The 17,036-nt window shown below is 39.6% G+C and overlaps 2 protein-coding genes across 3 annotated transcripts; both read left to right on the top strand.

The window, feature by feature from the left end:
• The first annotated feature begins 157 nt into the window (after positions 1 to 157).
• Positions 158 to 14,482, top strand: usp40 (ubiquitin specific peptidase 40). Of its 2 annotated transcripts, none has more exons than XM_063499157.1 (31): positions 158 to 847; positions 951 to 1,018; positions 1,103 to 1,216; positions 3,944 to 4,108; positions 4,217 to 4,363; positions 4,523 to 4,666; positions 4,754 to 4,882; positions 5,954 to 6,070; positions 6,178 to 6,285; positions 6,388 to 6,588; positions 6,753 to 6,888; positions 7,106 to 7,187; positions 7,373 to 7,544; positions 7,622 to 7,706; positions 7,799 to 7,869; positions 7,946 to 8,352; positions 8,436 to 8,589; positions 8,679 to 8,739; positions 9,437 to 9,490; positions 9,726 to 9,814; positions 9,982 to 10,068; positions 10,145 to 10,181; positions 10,304 to 10,368; positions 11,002 to 11,076; positions 11,170 to 11,385; positions 11,479 to 11,597; positions 11,716 to 11,781; positions 11,933 to 12,143; positions 12,292 to 12,387; positions 12,463 to 12,557; positions 12,728 to 14,482. In XM_063499157.1, the coding sequence occupies exons 1-31, from the start codon at positions 652 to 654 to the stop codon at positions 12,828 to 12,830; spliced, it is 3,870 nt and encodes a 1,289-aa protein (XP_063355227.1). In that variant the 5' UTR covers positions 158 to 651; the 3' UTR covers positions 12,831 to 14,482. The 2 variants fall into 2 exon arrangements, with proteins under 2 accessions (XP_063355227.1, XP_063355226.1); XM_063499156.1 differs by having other exon boundaries at positions 6,750 to 6,888.
• A 1,357-nt stretch (positions 14,483 to 15,839) lies between these two features.
• On the top strand, positions 15,840 to 17,036 carry fabp7a (fatty acid binding protein 7, brain, a). Its single transcript, XM_063497457.1, has 4 exons — positions 15,840 to 15,969; positions 16,164 to 16,336; positions 16,440 to 16,541; positions 16,782 to 17,036. The coding sequence occupies exons 1-4, from the start codon at positions 15,897 to 15,899 to the stop codon at positions 16,830 to 16,832; spliced, it is 399 nt and encodes a 132-aa protein (XP_063353527.1). The 5' UTR covers positions 15,840 to 15,896; the 3' UTR covers positions 16,833 to 17,036.

Below are 17,036 nucleotides of genomic sequence, written 5' to 3'. Positions count from 1 at the left end.
TATCCATACCTGTATCATAAAATGACATAAAATCACAGAAATTAAACTGGTTAATTATGGAAAAGAGCTTCAGTTACTTTCACTGTTGTGTGCGCATTAACCAAGCTTGGTACTACAAGAACCATAATGCATCATTTCATTCTCGGTCAGGAAGAAACATGGCTGCTCACTGTTCAACGACGGTATTTTTATTTACGTTTCGTTTGTTTTCTGCTTTACGACAAACAGAAGAAGAAATGGCTTATTTTGGTAGGGAGTCTGAGTAAAAGTTAAATAATAAAAACTGTTAGAGTTTCATTAAGGCGACGTTGTTTTCCCAGTCGTTGTGACACAGTTCCCGACAGTGTGATTTTTTTTTTTCCTTTCAATTTTCGCTGAGCTGTCAGCTGCTCGTTGGTGTCGGTGCTTTGCTAGCGTGCTGAGCTACCCAAACGACTGCAAATTTCATCCGGTACTAGCCGCAATGTTTAGTCCCGTAAAGTCTTCTTACTTCAGAGTCAGTCCGGCCATTGTCAACAGAGAACTCGGCAAAACCAAGATGAGATAGCAAGAGGGCACGTCGGAGTGCTAACACACGATTTACTGCAAGGCTGAACCCCAGCATAAGCGAGACACAACGGAGTAATAACCAAACAAACCCCCTAACGCAGCATGTTTGGGAATCTATTTGAGGAGGAGGAAGAAGAAGGCTTCTCTTCGACTTCCTCCAAGGGAAGAGTTTCAAAGATGGGAGATGAGCCACCTCCACCTCGAGGAAGAAGCAATCTGTGCGGCATCAAAAACCAGGGAGGGACCTGCTATCTGAACTCTCTGCTCCAGACCCTGCTCTTCACCCCCGAGTTCAGAGGTGAGAACAAGTGATCCTCCCTCCAGTACAGCTCATAATAATAAGGTGACAGTTTTTGCTTCTTTTTTGTTTAACATATTTGTTTTGTGGTGCGTGTTTGCAGAGGAGCTGTTCAGTTTGGTGCCAGACGAATTAGGATGCCTGGAAGACAAAGACAAACCAGAGGCTAAAGTATGTGTATGCATGGTTAATGTAGGTGCAGTCTCCATGGGTCTTTTTTTAAAAGTTAATGAGGTTTGTTCTTCTTCTCCTCAGGTCAGAGTGATCCCATTGGAGCTTCAGAGGCTCTTTGCCCATCTGTTGCTAGTGGACCAGCAGAGTGCTTCCACTGCTGGCCTTACTGACAGCTTTGGCTGGAACAGCAGTGAGGTATGTGCACTTTATTTGCTTCATGGAGGAGGAGTAAGAAAGGCTTGAGTTACATGTCTAATTTAAGTGATGGATTTACCCACCAGTAATGTCAAATGCTAGAGAACAGGCAACCACAGTTGTAAGAGACTAAACCTATAACAGACCAAAGCTTGTACTTTTCATGTCTTTGTTGAACACGCTGAATGATTCCTCACAGTGCAGGCAAGACGTGTTCTTCCAACACATTTCTGGGACTCATTGTTTGGGACTGCTGTGCTACTTCAAGGCCCGGATGCCTTGCAGTAAGTTGAGGAAACAATGGTAGATCAATACCTTTTACAGGAGACTGTCAGGATAGGGCGGTGCATGATCTCAGGAGATGTTGGTTGATGCACCAGGACAATGAGTCATCAAAACATATAAACTGACAAAAGAATGCTTTGGCACAGTTTTTTAAAAATTTTTCTTTGATCCAAAATTCTTCTTCAGTGTCTCTACAGTTACAGGAAGTGGGCTGTTTTTCATACTTATTACCTGGTGCAGTCAGTAAAGACATGACAACTATTTGTGGGTTATTAGTTTAGTCAGTTAGTGTCTGTCCATAATTACACAATCCACATTTACGTAGCTCATGGCACATAGTTACCTCTTTGTTTACATAAATCCTACCTGGAACCACCACGAGTACACGGAACAGGGAAACTTAACAAAGAATCAAAGGCCTGTTTGAGGATATAACGGAAGTTTCCGGGCATGACCCACGCAAACAATAAAAGTAGTTATGTGATCTCAAAAGGATCTTCTAATCAGCTAAAAACATCTGTTATAGTGTTGTTTATTTACTACCTAATTGTAGCTAACACTTTGGGTTAGCTCGAAGTACTGTTAAAAGTAATAACTGTCCTTTAGTGACGTGTATCAATGGTTCAGGCTTCTGGTGGTGTGGTACTTGGCACACTTATGATCCTTTCTTTTGGGTCCCTTAGTACCAACTGAGCGTTGTTTGAACACCACAGCCTATCTGAGTATTGTTAATAATCATGTCCATATCTTTATGACAGCAATGTACCCATCGTCTAAAGGACTACGTGCCATGTCAATAAGCTAAAATCATTTCAAACTGGTTTTTTTTAACATGGTAGTGAGTGCACTGTACTCAAATGACCCCCACAGTCACCAGATCTATAGATCAAATAGATCACCTTTGGGATGTGGTGGAACAGGAGATTTTTATCATGGATGCACAACCAGCATATCTGCAGGAACTATGTGTCGCTATCATCTCAATGTGGTCCAGAATGTCGGAGGAATATTTCCAGCAACTCGTTGAATCAGTGGCATGAAGAATTAAGGCAGTTCTTAAGGCAAAAGTAGGTCCAACCTGGTACTAAAAACATGTACCTAATAAAGTGGTATATATTTACTGGAAGGGAAGCCGTGGATCTTAATTGAATGCAGATTTTACTTAACCCTAACCCTAACCCTGGCTGTAGTTGCTGGGCAGCTAGCTGTCTGACATCAGTCTGATAGGAAATACTTACTGAAGTTAAACTCCAGAATCAATTGCAAATTTAAGGATAATCTTACATCAATATTTCATAATTGGACAATATAAACACCACCATTTGCCTCCATAAAAATACTACTCAGTCTGTGCTGTAGCTTTGCTGTCCTCAGATTCAACTTTGCCTCTTGTTTTTCCACTTTTGTGGACCTAACAATCTAATTCTATGTGTACGTGTGACAGTTAACAGAAACTAGATTTTAGACACACTAACTTTTATCAGCCCACGACTGGAATTCCATTTTGTCTGGAGCCTGTTCAGCTGCCTACAAGCAAAATTAATACAATAAGAAAGAACAGAAAGAAACAGAATTTGCCACAGGGCATGCAAACCACATGTTCCAAGTGAAAACTGTACATTCTGTGATATGTTTAAACTTGAAGCAGTGCTCTAAAACCTTTGAAATATGACGTGCTGGAGAGATCATTCGTATATTCGGGTAAAAATGTTGGAAAAAAAAATTGCTGTGTGTTATTTACTGATTTAAAATAAAGAGTGACTTGCTATCGTCCTTACTTACTACAGTTTTAGTGCAGTTTAAAATATACTGTATATGTTGAAGTCATAAAGATTTAAATGTACCTGTAGGGTCCAACAGACATATAAATTAACATTATTATTCTTTTTTATTATTCTTTTATTGTCACTGATGTTTTGGTATTTTTTCAATTTACAAACCATAATGCAGAAATAATTTAGAAATGATGTCATCCATAGTTTTTACACGGAAACTTGTGATATTAGTGTTTACAGCACTGGTCACTGTCTGCAGCACATGCAGCAGAGTAGCATCACAGCTGAGGACGCTGCAAAGACAAGCAATGTATTTATATTGCGTTGAAAACGACATGAAACAGATTGCCGTAGAACTTAATGAGCAAGCATCCCATTGTTTTTCTTTTCATTTCTCAGCATCATCTCACAAAAACCCAGGGTTACTTGTTCCACGTTGTATTGAAGAAAAGAAATTAGCATCAACAATAATACAAGTAAATGTAATAAATATATAAGGCAGGGGGCAGAAATGTAAACTCTGAATCTGCTAAGAGTTTTTACTAAGGCTGGATTGAATCTTATTTATTTATTTATAGGTAGTATTGGATCTGTGGCACATTTTTTTTGTTTGTTCCTAAATTGATTCTTGTTCTGTTGTCACGTTGTTGTTTTTTTTTTTTTTAAGGGAACAAATCAGCATGATGTGCAGGAGCTGAACAGGATTTTGTTCAGTGCATTGGAGCACTCTCTTGTGGGCACCAGTGGCAGTACATTTATCCACCGTCTCTACCATGGAACCATTGTCAATAGTATCGTCTGCAAGGAGTGTGGAAATGTCAGCCAGAGACAGGTGTGTGCAAACCCAAACTCATGACATTACAGAACATGATGCAATAAAATGCATCTTAAATGCAAAGAGAACAATAATCAATGAACCTAATTTGTTTGTCTTCTTCAGGAGGACTTCCTGGACCTGACAGTGTGTGTTTGTGGTCTGCCTAGTCTGGAAGACGCTTTGTGGAACATGTTTGTGGCAGAAGAGCTGTTTGAGGGCAATAACCTGTACCGCTGTGCACAGTGTGACAGACTGGTCACTGCTGCCAAGGTCAGTGCCAATTTTCAGACAGCATAAATACAGCAGTGAAGAATACAATGCAGTAAACATTTGTACTTTTTTACCATGCTCGACATTACAATCATTTCTTCCACTTTATTTACATTAACAATATGTAATTTGTTCTTTCTCACCATTCTTATTATCCAGTCTGCTAAACTAAGGAAACTCCCTCCATTCATGACTATGTCTTTACTGAGATTCAGCTTTGACTTTGCCAAATGTGAGCGATACAAGGAGACAGGACGTTACAGCTTCCCCCTCACCATCAACCTACGACCCTTTTGTGAACAGGTACTTAGGAAATTTGAAATTTAGCTTATGAAACACACTTTGCTGCATTAAAATGGCTTTTACTGTTAGATTTCCCCCCTCCCACAGGCTGATGGAGATGACTCTGATTACTCCTATGAGCTCTTCTCTGTCATCATCCATAAGGGTGGCTGCTATGGTGGCCACTACCATGTTTACATCAAGGATGTGGATAAACTTGGTCGATGGGAGCCACCGGTGAGAAAAAGAGATGAGCCAAAAGAAAGTACACCCTCTGTTAATTCAAAGGTTTTTACATATCAGAACATGATCAAAATGATCTGGTCCTTAACAAGTCTGAGGTAACTACAACCTCAGATGAACAGCAACACATGACATATTATTAATGTGTCATTATTTATTTAACAACAAGTAAGCCAAAATGCATACCAAGTACACCCCATGATTCAGTGGCTTGTAGAACAACATTTAGAAGCAATAAGTGTAAGCAATGATGTGAGAGACTTTATCAGTCTCTCACATCATTGTGGAGGAATTTTGGCCCACTCATGTTGGCAGTCATTATGGCACAGCTCTCTTGAAATCCTATCACAACATTTCAGTCAGGTTGAGGTCTGTATTTTGACGGGGCCATTACAACACTTTGATTTCTTTCTTTTGTTCAAATGCATTTTTGCAAACCTAACCTGTGCTGTTCTTTTTAGAAACAAGGGTCTTTTTTTGGCAACCCTTTCAAAACAAGCTGTACTTGCTCAGTCTTTTTTTAAATTCTACTGGGATGAGCTTAAACATTTAACACACTAACTGAGGCCTTTAGAGTCTGAGATGTAACTCTTGGGTTTTCTGCAGTTTCTCTGAGCATTGCAGGGTCTGACCCTGAGGTAAGTTTGCTGGGGTGTCCATTCCTGGGAAGATTGGCAGCTGTTTTGAATGTTTTCCACTCGAGAATAATCTTTCTCACTGTGGAATTATGGGCTTCAGATTGTCTGGAAATTGTTTAGGTACCAATTGTCAAAACTTGTGCTTTTATAGAGGTGGTTACATTTCTGTAATCATTTAATCAGGTGCATTTGATTATGAGGACCTTGTTGCTACTTAGCCTCTTAATAATGACACCGTTTAACATGTCACATGTTATTATTCATCTCAGGTTGCCTAATTTTAAGATCTGGAGATCAGGGTGTACTTTCTTTTTATACTGACAGTATACTAACCGCCCGTACTTGCAATAATATTTTAGAATATGATACTCATTGATTTTCTTTGTGTACTACTATCAGCAAATTAAGAAAAGCTTCTCATTGTCAGGAGGAAGACTGCAAACCTAAAACTCAAAAGAAAGCCAAAGTGGAGTTTAAGGAAGTGTTGGAGCCAAAACTTCAAGAAGATGACCCTTTGTCCATCGTCACCACTATTATTGCCCAGGTACTGCATGAAAAATCGTAATTCTCATTTTCATTTTTTTGAGTTTTGACCAGCATTGAGACGCCGATGAATAATGAATAAAATGCTGTTTCTTTGCTGTCCACTAGGAGTCATCAAAGAGTGTCCTGCTGGACCAGTTGGGCCAGAAACTCATGGATAAGATTGGTTCATCATGGAACAAAAAGTTCAGAAAACAGTATGGACCCATTTGCAAGGTATCATTAGTTTCAGGTTTTGACTGTTTAACTAAGCTTCTGTCATTTTGTATGCATGCAAATCCTGAATCCTGTTGCAATGCTTGGTCTTTTATAATTTAGTTCCTGCAGTCGCACAATGATGTTTTCATGATGGTCTCCAATGGCACTCGAGTGGCGCTTAAGGCAAACCCACCAAGCCCAGCGACTGAGCTCCCCAGCCCTGCAGAGCTTACCTCAAACTCTGATCCTTCACCAGCTCCAGTCTTGGGAGCTTCTGAGCCACAGCTTGCACTAAACCAGAAGCCAGAACCGGAACCAGAGGTACTAAAGCAACAAGCTTTGTATCAGGAATGCAGGGTTTAAATTACAGTCCAGTCTCAAGTCTTTTGAAGCCTCAAGTTTGTTTTTCTTCAGATTCCTGGTAGACATCTTGTGATTACTTTGATGCCTGTTTTCTCACGGAGCATCCTCCTGTCTGTCAGCAGGGTAGCCACTGGTTTGACCTCAATGACTCAACTGTGACCTCCATCAGGGAGTCGGACATAGAGAAGCAGTTCCAGGGCAAAGAGAGTGCCTACATGCTGTTTTACAGAAAAACACAGCTGCACAGGCCCAGTGAAGGTAATGAATACCATGTTTTGCATTTGTAATGGAAAGATTATATCCGCTTAGTTCGACAGGGGAAGGAAATGGGGGAGAGGTGAAGTTAAAGAGTTCAGAGGGTTCTTGTTAACATAAGGATCAGTTAATTGTTGATTTAATCTAAATGACTAGATACAAGTAGTAATAAAAGTCATAATAAAAAGACTAGCTAATTGTTTTATACTTTCTTTTCCAGCTCTAAACAATCCCCAATTTAAAGTTCCTTCTCACCTCATCCAGATGGCTCAGGAGGAGAATATCAGACTGCAGCAGATGCGGTATAGAAATGAATAAATTTATACATGATACTCTCATCAGTTCACCTGAAGCTGTTTAGTATCTGACTCACAATCATGACAGTCCAGCTGTATCTTAAATTTAAACCAAACAACAAATAGAAAAAATGAGAAATCTGAGCTACTTATGGAAGTTATTCATAGGAGTTTCTTTGCTTTTGTTGCAGTGAAGAGTTTGAAGCCACTAATAACACAGTGGAGCTGCGTCTGCACCTGGCTCCCTCCTATAGGCTAGAAAACGGAGCTCTGCAACCAGTCAGGAACAAACCGAGCGGCAGCACTGCTCTGAGTTTTGACCGTAGAAAGACTGTGGGAGACCTGCGATTAGCTATTTATCAGGTATTGTACCTCTGAAATCAACAGCTGTTCTATGTTGACGTCCTGAAGGTGACAATAACAATAAGTTGTTTGTTTAGATGCAGGAATTCTGGGAGGGAGATATGGCTCTGACTGTGGCTAAGAGTCTTCCAGCAGGTTTACACCTCTACAATACTCTCACAGGTTAGAACCTTAAATAAAGGCTTAAATAGAGCTTAAATAGAGGGTAGTGATTTATTTATTTTGTAACTACACTCTGTTTTCTTTCTGTACAGATGACAGTGTTTCCCTGTACAGTGCAGGCATCTGCACAAACACAGAGCTGTTTGTGTGGAATGGCAGAGAGGTGAGGAGAGGCATGATTCATCACCTGCTTTGTTGGTCGATAACTGGCATCTAAAATGTTTTTATGATGTTTTCAGGTGTGTGGTGCATCTGTCTTGACTGGGGCTGAGTGGGAGCCTGTCCTGCTGACTGTAGTGCGTCCCTTTTTAGGTGATGATGTGGATAAAGAGGTGGAGGAAGATGTGGAGAGTGAGAACAGAAAAGGTTTTGAAAATGGTGGTCCAGGGCTCAAGAGGGAGGCAAGAGGGTTTGCTGGTGGTGTGACTCTTGGGGAGGTGAGGGACTCACTTGGAGAACCTAAGGAAAGCCTGCTGTGCCAAGAACATAAGGGAGGCAAAAAAAGGGAAGAGGAGGCAGGAGAAGGTGGAGGGTCAAGTGGATGGAGAGTTTTCCCTCCTGATGACATGCAGCGGACACTGAAGGAGCTGTCGCTGAAAGATGGAGATGCACTGTTGGTGCTGGAGCCACAGTCATTTGACAGCAGGTAAGTTTCCTATCATGTGCTAAGCATTATGGAAGGTTTTCTTTATATGTTTGTTTTAAAACCTTCTTCCCAACTGTCTTTAGCATCTTCACTCGAAATGGAGATGTTGTCACTGTGACTACACCGTCTGACTGCCGCTGGCTCCAGGTGGAGTTTCGGCCTACTGCGAAAGGAGGTGAAGGGAACAAGGAAGAGGAGAATATTAAGAAAATCAAGGTTCCAGCCACAGGAAATATGGTCAGTAGTTTGTTTGTGGCTCTCTCTACTTCCTTTATATCTCTTTATTTATGAGATATCTAAAATCACTTGATGTTTCTTTCCCACAGCTGCTGTCTGAGGTGAAACAGAGGGCCATAGAGGAGCTGCAGTTACAGGATCAAACCCCAGGCAAGATGCATACTTATGGAAAACTGCAGCACTACACAAGCACATCAGTACTTCATATTAAAAGTACAGGGTTTATCAAAAAGAATGATCAAATTTCAAATAGCCATATTTTTGTTAAAAGTAATGGAGTTAGAAGTTTGCAGGAACCTTTAAAATACATGCCTGAATATAGTTTTAGATACAAAACTTATGTTTACAAGTGCTCAATATGTCCCCCTCCAGACTCATGGCAAATGTCCATACAATATTCAAACTGGGCCCATACTTTAGAGAGCATGTCTGGAGTCATTGCACCTGATGCTGTTATTATCCTATGTAGTGGCACTTTGAAATCAAATCGAGTCTTTTTGTTACACAGTTAGAAATTTAACACAGGTTTTTATGTTTTTTTTTTTTTTTTTTGTTTTTTTTTACCTTTTTATATCTTTAATTTAACAGCTATGTAACCAACAGACAAGTTTTGGGATTTTTTCAAAGCAGGAAAAGCACAGGTGTAATTATTAGCATTAATGTTGGATATATTACATATAGCTGAGTTAGAGCTGCTGTTTTTTTTGTTTGGTTTTTTTTAGTACACAAAACGTAACACATTTTTTTTCCTCCAAGTTTCTATTTAGGCAGTTACAGAGTGTATTTTTGTGTAAGGTTTTTAAATGTACGCTCCTAAGCTGGCCATTTTTCCTGCTTCACTGACCAGGTGCAGAGTACTGTTTGAGGCAGTCTGACTGCACAGGGAAACTCCTTCCTCCAGGTACTGTGTCATTTGTTACCTCAGGGTAATTTTAATAGTGCAGATCACTTAGAGTTGGAAATCCCCCTCATTTTGCCAAAATATTTAGATTTGCTTTCCTTTACAGTTTTCCCTTATTAAAAGTTGAAGCGGTACTCCCCCCTGCTTTTAATTTTCTTCTCATCATGTGCCTTTGAAATCTTAAAACACGTTTATGAATCGCACTTGTGTCGTCCTATTCTCGTTTGCCTGACAGTGTGTGAGGAGTCGAGCGTTCGGGATGCAGGGGTGCGACTCATGACCACACTGACTCTCTGTCCGGGTACTAGCCCCAAGGCATCGCAGGTGTGTCTTTTATTTGAAGTCTTCAATGACGTCTCTTTTACTTGCAGGTGCACTGAACAAAGTTGCAGAACCTTTAATCAAGACCTGCATTTTTAAACGACAAAAACAAATCATGGCACATTTAAAAAGCTTGTTTGAAGTTTAGAAATTTACACTTTGCTTTGCAGCTTTTCTTGCACTTTACTGTGGGTGCAGCTCCCTCTGCTGGCATGGAGATGGACATAATTGTGGAGAAGACTAGCACTGTTAAAGAGGTAAGGAAATAAAACTGCACATCATGCTTATAAAATTTTCTGCACTGAATAAAAATGTGTAATATTTTCTTTGCAGTGTCTAAAAACAATGCTGGACGCAGTTGGACTTGATGGTAAAACACTTTTTTACTTTGGTTTTCCTAATGTATGTTTGCATTTGCTTTAGCCTCAGCATTTGTGAATTTGGCATTCCTTCTCACAAAGATGATCTCATTATTTATAAATGTGTTTTTAGGCACATGTTGGCACTTGAGGAGGCTTGATTGGTGTGAGGAGGTTGGAGAACCACTTATGGATGAGGTAAATAAGTGGAGAACTATTGTAATAAGTCAATACAATACAATACTGCTTACCTTTTGTTTTTGTTTACATAGTTTCCAAGTACCAAATTAAAGAATGTAGGTCTCTGATCAACAAGTGGCATTTCATTTTCATTTTCCTAGTTTTCCTAGTTAATTGACTAATTCTTATTTGTGATGATGGTGGACAGGAAGACACGTAAAACCAGTGAGGAGTCTCCATGGTCTGTGATGTTTGCAGATAACATTGTGATCTGTAGTGAGGGTAGGGAACTGGTCAGGTGGAGGCATGCACTAGATAGAAGAGGAACGAAAGTTAGTAGAAGCAAGACAGAGAATACATGCGTGTGAATGAAAGGGAGACATGTTTAACAGTGAATATGCACATATTTTAAATACTTGAGGTCAACCATCCAAATGCAGGGGGTTGGTGTGACAGAGAAAGATGCTAGAGATAGGTAGAGCACCAAGAAGAAGACAATTGCTTAATTAATTCACTGTTTAAATGTTGCAATTAATTTAAGTGACAGTAAAATAGCTTCATTATTACTCTGATATCATCTACTCAGTAGAAGTTACCCACATATGTTCCAGTGCACATGACTAATAAATCTTTATGGCCTTTGATTCTCAGGATGCTTCTCTGTCAGAGCTGAAAATCAGCAATGGAGAGACATTAGTTGTCACAGAAGGACATTTGCCTTCGAAGGTACTTCAGTGTTTTGAATGTAGTTGTGGATTAATGATGTGTTATAGCTTTATGTAGTGCTTTAGCATTTTTATGTCTTGTTTTTTCCATCAGGGTTTCCTAAAGATATCTATATGGCTGTACTGGCATCCAAAAAACATGGAAAGAGATTTTAATCACACAGAGAACGGGCCTGCTGACGGGCAGATGCCTGCAGGAACAACACACAATCAGTTACCTCCTTTATGTAATGGAAACGCTGCAGAGCTTAGACGTGTGGGGCAGATAGAGATATCAGATGAGGCCACTCTGGAGGACCTCAAAACTCAGGTAAACTGTTTTGGTTGTATATGTGCTGACTGTCTCTTGTAGCCATTAGTTAGCTATTTTCAGATGAAATACATGCTCACTTTGCTCTTTTAGGTTTTGACGCTGCCTGCCCTTCAGGAAGTGTGTGTGCCCACCACTGGATTCATGCGTGTTTGGCAGCTGGAGGGACGGAAGCTAGCCCGAATCCTCAGAGGACCGCAAGCCACACTCAGGTCTGAATGCTGTGCTCTCATTCGTACATTAATGGTCAGAGGATTGTTTTTTGTTATTGACAGATGAAGGTCACTGAGTGATTCCTTCTTATTATCCTTTTGGTTTCTCCTTCTTCAGGAAGATGAAGCTGACCAGTGGTGCAGACCTTTGTGTGCAGACACTACTGAAAGAGGAAGATCTTGGGTAAGTATTATGTTACAGCTCTTTTCTTACAAAACATAACCCAATGTAATATCTAAATAACTCATCATGAAGTGCGTCTGTTGCGCACATTTTTGACTTTTAGTAACATTTTTAAATATCTTTCCTTCTTTAACTGTTTCCTATTCACAAGGCCAAAAGATGTGCTGCTCTATGTTAAAATGGGAATACCAGGAGAGAGGTCTTACTACCCTTCAGAGGAACTGGTTTGGAATGCGACCCATGATTCCTCGCCTCGCTCTTTACGCACTTGTCTGGCTGCACGCTATGGCCTCTCTCCAGACTCTCTGCTGTTGGCCAAACACCAGCCAGACAAACACATCTGGGAGGAAATCTCCAACTGGGTACGATTAGATGAGGGAAGGTTCTTGAGTAGGAACCTGGTTGGGGGTGATACTGTATATACTTGCACTCTCTTGCACATCTTGCATGCACTATTTTGTGCATGAAATTAGATTTGGCCATCACTAAGTAGTTTGTCTTTACTCATAGACCCAACAGGTCTCCAAAAAGAAGAAGAAGAAAAAAACAGAATCACTCCTGGGAACACCGTTCCACCTCAAAGATGGTGACACAATTGGCGTCAAGGTAAATGCCTGTTTAATAAACTCTGTTCTGCTTTGGTTTCAGAGACACTCAGTCTGTTCTCAATACTTTTTTCAGAATCTTTTGATTGACAACAACAGGAACTTTATCACTCTGGAAGACGAGCAGGGCCAGCAGAGGCTCAGAGAGGAGGCTGAGGAACGCAGGAAAGGGTGAGACCCCTTGGATACATGTAACAGCAGGGAAAATGCTTCTTATTTAATGAGAAATTAATATTAGTGTTTTCACTCAGTCATTTTACAGCATTGATGCAATCCATACAGACTGTGCCAATTGGTGTTTGTTATGTTTTATGTTATTTGTGACTCTTGCTTACTTTCAGAGGGCAGGCTGCAGGTGCTGGTGAATCACTTAAGAAAGCTGGACAGACCAAATCCAGGAAACCAGAGGTGGCACTCTCAATCAGTGTTGGGGAATTCAGATAGCGTCCTTCTTCCATTTGTATAGATCACAATGAACTGTGACACTACATGCACACACTCTGAGATGCCACATTGCAATTCGGACATCTGACATCAGTCTTGTGCCATTTGTTTTTCGAGTACTGTTTGCATACTGACTTTCTCCACAAATCTCCTACTTCTCAACTTTCTGACGGACAAAGAGAAGGAATTTATTTTTGGCACTTTGAGTTGCTGTTTTGTTATAACTGACTTTGATTTGCATCGTTCCTATGCAACATTTCTGTTTTTAATGGATTATCCATATCTGTCTCAGTTCCTCCCTCTACAGACTTTCAAAATATGATAAATCAGTCTGCTTTCTGTTTTGTTTTGGGGTTTTTTGGTGTGCGGATCATATTTTATATTCTGACACTGTTAGTTTCTCAAAGGCAAAGTGTTGAGTGTTTTGTCCACTTGGGGCTGGCAGTTATGAACTGACACATGTGCTTACTGGAGCTCCTGTTAATTATGAGCCAGTACAGGTCAAAATTTATACCCAAGCCACATGCCAGTGATCAATATTCTGGTATTCTTCAATAAATTGTTCTGAGTGACCAGCCAGTGCAGTAGGCAGTTGCCTTCAATATGTCCTAATGTTCTTTAATAGGGAACCTGTTGTATAGAAAGTGACTACTTTTTATAACTAACCTGTCACTGTGCAGCACGAGCAAAAATGTTTCTCTGGATCAGCCGCTGTATTGATTTTAGGTTGATAAGGGAGAGGAGAGACAGGCCTTAATGTGGAGAAGCCTTAGTGCTGCTCTGTCCTCCCTACCTCACTCTCTGCCTCTCTCTCTCTACCTCTTCTGCCCTGTCATTTCTTTTTCTGGTTTTCATAGTTTTTTTTCCTTTTATTTCCTCTATTACTGTAAAGTACCATTAAGTATTTAGGCAATAATGCATTGGTTAAATTTTTGACTCTGTGCCCTTAACATTGAGTGTGACATGATGCATCAAATTAAGTATAATGGGAAAATGAATAATAATTGAGACATTATCCAGACTTTTGTAGGTGAAGATTAAAGTAGGATGATCTTCCTTTTACCTTTTTATTTCATATTCAGATTAGCTGTATAGAGCAGAAACATTTTGTTATAGAACTGTTTAAGATGCCAGTGATGCAGATATATATATATACTGCTGAAATGCTCTTCTTGAGTGTGTAGAAGTAAAGACCCATGAAGTGTCTTTGTGGAACATTCATTGTTTTAGTTGCATGCACTATTTGTGAACTTCAGGGAATTTAAAAAATGACTCTTTAGATAAGTTATTCAAAAGAAGCGACAAATAATTACATTGTTGAATGAAATATGATGGGGATTTAATTTTCATACAAAAGATTTTCTAAGCTGCTTCGTTCATTAATCTGGCCTTGACCGGTGCCAAGAATTTTCAAGTAGAAATGTTTTTGTTCTTTTTTTAAAAGAAATTATTTGAAGCAGATACATAAAACTGTTCTACAATATACTCAGCAATAGATGGACTTCTTTTTGTATAATGTGGTATCGTTTACTAGTGTTAATGATTACATCTTTGGTGTCATTGATAAGGACTGATCTACTGTATTGTAACAGTGGACAACTGTTTGTACTCATGTCTGACTGTATTTGCAGAAAGTATTTTATGAACAATAAAGGTATACAATCATAATTACCAGTCATGTCATGTTAATGACAAATAACTACTATTACATCAGTAATCTGGTAGTTTAAAACTGATTCTTATGGATTCCTTTCTAAAAATATTTAGTAAATCTTACATCTGGCGCAAACATTAAAGGGCCACTGAGTATAATTAGGATTTCATACTAATTAATTAGAATTAACCAGATAATTCTCCACTTTGAAACATGGTATAAATAATATTTATTAAATACACTTTGGTTTTTATTCATTATGTCCCAAAATGAGTGACAGACTTGATAAAATTAGCGGGAAAGTGTTTACAGACGTTAAGTCGGAAAGCTGGTTTCCCAAAAACTTCTAAAGGACCGAAAGTCTTTTTACAAGCAAATCTATCACCATCTGGTGGCCTTCAGATAGAAGGGCAGGTTTAAGGTACATCGACATTGGCTTCTTTTTTCCGATCTGGATGCTAAGTCCATGCTTTACACTGTCGGTATGTGTCCTGCAGAATAGTTCCTATGGATTTATCCAGTGGGATAACAAAGGATAAACCCTAGTGCTTTGAGGATCCTGTGACTTTTACAACAAGTAGCTATTGCAGGGTCATCATCACCACAGGGTGTGGGAGATTATGTCTAATTGTTTTTAAACTAAATTTAGTTATAAACCAAAATCTAAAAAGTTGAGGTATTTAAATACCTGCAGCCTCAGCCGCTAGGCACAAAAAGACGGATATGAACAACAACCAAAGTGCTCATTCACAGTTTACTACAAAACCGCTGATGCCGGTCTGGTTCTTTATTTCTGTCCATGCAATATCTACAGTTTGTCTTTATGTAATAACATTTTCTTTTCTACATGTTCTCACATTTTACGACATATTTACACAAATAGTGCATATTCTGGACAGAGGATTTTGAATAGCAGCAGAGAAGGCTCATGGATGCATGGAGGGTTGGTATGATAAAGGAGGATAGGATAGGGATGGAGCTAGATGATCTGCTATGACAAAAGGGAGCAGCTGAAATGGGAAATTATTATATTTATATATATTTCAACATCTGAGAGTCCCTGGTTCAAATCTCTTTGTAGTTTCTGTAAAAATCCGCTACATTAGCTAAGATACCCGCTGTGGCCAACCCTACCGCCCTTACAGGAGCAGCCGAAAGCAGCTGTCCAACATTTGAGCGTCCCACCTTTAACACCGAGACATTAAGAGCGCGTTCCATTTTGACCAATCACAGTCTTCAAGTGTTCGGGAAGATCCAATCAGGATTTCGCGCCACTGCTTACGTGACCACTCTCCGTTATCGTATTCATCAAAGGGGCGGGCCCGCTTCTGCGGCTCCAGGATTTAATCCACGGAAATTAGAGACACTGTCTGACAGTGTGACACAGAAGTGGACCAACAACATCTGCAAAAATGGTTGAGGCTTTCTGCGCTACATGGAAACTGGTCGACAGCCAGAACTTTGATGACTACATGAAGGCACTCGGTGAGCAAAAAAAAAAAAAAACGCCTGTTGTACAGTTACCGTGATTTATTTATTTATTTTTTACATTTATTAAATATTTAAACTTTATTTAAACTTTTAGGAGAGAAAAAAAAACTTCTTAAAAATGGTATCTATCATATTTCAGTACTAAAATCTGGATTTTTTTTTTTTTGATTTTTTTTTTTTTTTGACAGGCGTTGGCTTTGCCACAAGACAAGTGGGTAATGTCACCAAACCAACTGTAGTGATCAGCCAGGATGGAGACAAGGTGGTGGTGAAAACTCAGAGCACCTTCAGGAACACTGAGCTCTCTGCCAAGCTGGGAGAGGAGTTTGATGAGACCACGCCTGATGACCGGCATGTCAAAGTAAGATGAGTAAAACTTGAGGGTGTGATCACTGATGATTTCCTTCTGCTGGTTCTAAATAAAAAATAAAAATAAAAAAAAGTTGTTTTTTTTCTGCTCGTAGTCGACCTTCTCCATGGATGGAGATAAATTTGTGCATGTGCAGAAGTGGGATGGCAAAGAGACCAAGTTTGTCAGAGAAATCAAGGATGGGAAGATGGTGATGGTAAGACCGCCTGTTCTGCTGGGATTACATGTATCAGTTTTTAAGAGGCCTTTGAAAGCATCTTGTTCTGCAGGGAGGCTGGTTTATTTGCTATACAAATAAACCAGCCCTTGTCTTTGCATATATGCAGCAACTCATAACATATGACCTCAACAGACTGAAATACTTGCTGAATAATCAGATGCTAATGTTAACTGCCAGTCTGTCTAAAACAGATTTTCTTTTTTCTTCTGCCTCCAGACGTTAACCTTTGAAGGAGTCCAGGCTGTCCGCACGTATGAGAAAGCCTAATTTTTAACATCTACTTGAAAGAGCAAATCATTCCAGCTATCAAGAAATGTTGTTTTCCTTATTATTATTCGTTTTTTTTAAGTAAAAAAAGTGTTTTGACATTTTGCTGTGATTTGCACTTGTTTGAACATGAGATAAATATTTTGTAAGATCTTTTGTGAAGGCCTCAACAAAAGGGAAAATAAACTTCTGGGCTAAACTTTC

This window comes from Pelmatolapia mariae, linkage group LG16_19, assembly GCF_036321145.2.
Source record: "Pelmatolapia mariae isolate MD_Pm_ZW linkage group LG16_19, Pm_UMD_F_2, whole genome shotgun sequence".
Classification (NCBI taxonomy): domain Eukaryota; kingdom Metazoa; phylum Chordata; class Actinopteri; order Cichliformes; family Cichlidae; genus Pelmatolapia; species Pelmatolapia mariae.
Note: the sequence above shows the minus strand (reverse complement) of the source record. Positions and strands in the feature narration are given on the sequence as shown.